This window comes from Gavialis gangeticus, unplaced genomic scaffold (assembly GCF_001723915.1).
Source record: "Gavialis gangeticus isolate Ggan-Ray unplaced genomic scaffold, GavGan_comp1, whole genome shotgun sequence".
NCBI classification, from domain to species: Eukaryota; Metazoa; Chordata; order Crocodylia; family Gavialidae; genus Gavialis; species Gavialis gangeticus.
Window position 1 is genome coordinate 25,685,641 of NW_017729002.1, and position 2,136 is coordinate 25,687,776.

Here is a 2,136-nt window from a genome sequence, read left to right on the forward strand (position 1 = left end):
ATGCGTATTATATGGATAGAAACATGAATGTATGGATACACATGTATGCACATAAAATGAATATGGGGTGTATACATACACAATGGATGTGTATGTGTTTGTATGTGTTTATGTGTAATCCCTGCATATATACACATTCCCGTAACTATATACTGACAGACCAAATGCAAATACTGACTACATGTGCTGCACCTATAAGCTCTGTTTACATATAGAGTGTGTAGATATGACTGGTCTTCACATGTGTGAATAAAAGCAGATTTATAAGTATATATAAAATACATACACCATTATATGCTGAGATGGAAATCCGTCCTTTTTATATTGTTTCTATTACCTTATCTGTTGTGCTCCTACCATCTGTTGGACTCTGCCTATGCTCTGTCTCTGCAGGTGAGCCAAGTAGGGTGAGCTATGCCAGCTTCATCATGCCTACCCTGTTTGGTATCATCTGCCTCCTGGGTATCTTTGGCAACAGCCTGGTGATCTGCAGAGTCTTTAAGAAATCCAGCCCCAATAGCAGCGTCCCAGATATCTTCATCATCAGCCTCTCCATGGTGGACCTGCTCTTCCTCTTGGGCATGCCCTTCCTCATCCACCAGCTGCTGGGCAATGGAGCCTGGCACTTTGGGGAGACTATGTGCACCATCATCACTGCCCTGGATGCCAACAGCCAGTTCACCAGCACCTACATCCTCACTGCCATGTCCATTGACCGCTATCTGGCCACTGTGTATCCCTTCACCTCCACTCACTTCAGGAAGCCCCCTGTGGCCATCCTTGTCATCTGTGGACTCTGGGCCCTCTCCTTCCTCAGCATCACTCCGGTATGGATGTATGCCCAACTCATCCCTCTGCCTGGAGGGCTGCGTGGCTGTGGGATTCAGCTGCCAGACCCACAGAGGGACATCTACTGGTACACCCTCTACCAATTCTTCCTGGTCTTTGCCATTCCTTTTGCCCTCATCACTGTGGCATACAGAAGGATCCTGCTTAGGATGGCCAGGTCCTCAGAGGCACTCACTGGCCAAAGAGGTGCCAGGACCCGCACCAAGAAAGTGACCCGCATAGCTATTGCCATCTGCCTGGCCTTCTTCATCTGCTGGGCACCTTTTCATGTTCTGCAGCTGGTACAGCTAGCCATGAGACACCCTACCCTGCCCTTCTACTATGCATACAATGTGGCCATCAGCCTGGGTTATGCCAACAGCTGCCTGAACCCCTTCATCTACATCCTTCTGGGCCAGAACTTCCGCAGGAAGTTGGTTGTCTCCGTCCGGCCTGCAGCTGCAGGAGAAGAGGCTTCCCCAAATGAAGACAAGAATGCACGAGGGGACCCTAGCGAGTCAGGGCAGCCACTGTTGCACCTGGTCTCTGTCTCCAGCAGGTAGAGAGACCTGAAGGGAATGGGAGAGCCTCACACAGCCTTGGCCAGAGCTGCTGCACCTGTGCCAGTTATAAACATTCCCTTCCTTCCCTCACTGGACATGCATGCACATAGGTGGATCCAAAATTTTATAAAAGAGGATGCAGGAGCAGCCACTGGTATGGCATGGGTGGCTGTACCCCCACTCCTAGCTCCCCCACCCAGGATGGGCAGACCACACTGCAGGAGCAGCAGCTGGAGTCTTTAAGTCCCCAAATCAGGTAAGAATCGGAGTCACTCTCCACATGAGGATCCCCTCCCTTCCTCTCCATGATCAGCAACACAGCTTCTCCTCCCCATTTGCTCCCCCGCCACCACCTGCCACTGACACTGTCCCCAGCTGCCCTGGGAGAGCTCCAGAGCTGCTTCTGCCCTACTCCAGCAGGGCTGCATGGGGAGTCAGGCTCAGCTGGAGACAGTGGCAGCTGCAGCAGCAGCAGGCAAGTTACCCCTCCCTGAGCCTGCTTCTGGGCTGGCAGTGAACACAACGGGGAGAAATTAGGCAGGGAGGAAGAACCTGCTTGCCACTGATGTTGTCCCTTGCTGAGCCCAGCTCCCCATGCAGCTTGACTGGAGCAGGACAGGAGCAGCTCTGGAGCTCCCCCAATTCCAGAGCAGCTGGGAACAGAGGCAGCAGCTGGAAGGGGAGGGGGCAAATGGAAGGAGAAGGGAGGGAATGTGCCACTGAACACAGATGGGGGAAAGCAAAG

The 2,136-nt window shown here is 52.5% G+C and overlaps 1 protein-coding gene across 1 annotated transcript; it reads left to right on the forward strand.

Annotated features, from left to right (window-relative positions):
• Nucleotides 1-413: 413 nt before the first annotated feature.
• On the forward strand, nucleotides 414-1,391 carry LOC109290699 (melanin-concentrating hormone receptor 1-like). The gene has a single exon (XM_019507405.1). The coding sequence runs from the start codon at nucleotides 429-431 to the stop codon at nucleotides 1,389-1,391; it is 963 nt and encodes a 320-aa protein (XP_019362950.1). The 5' UTR covers nucleotides 414-428.
• The last annotated feature ends 745 nt before the right edge of the window (nucleotides 1,392-2,136 follow it).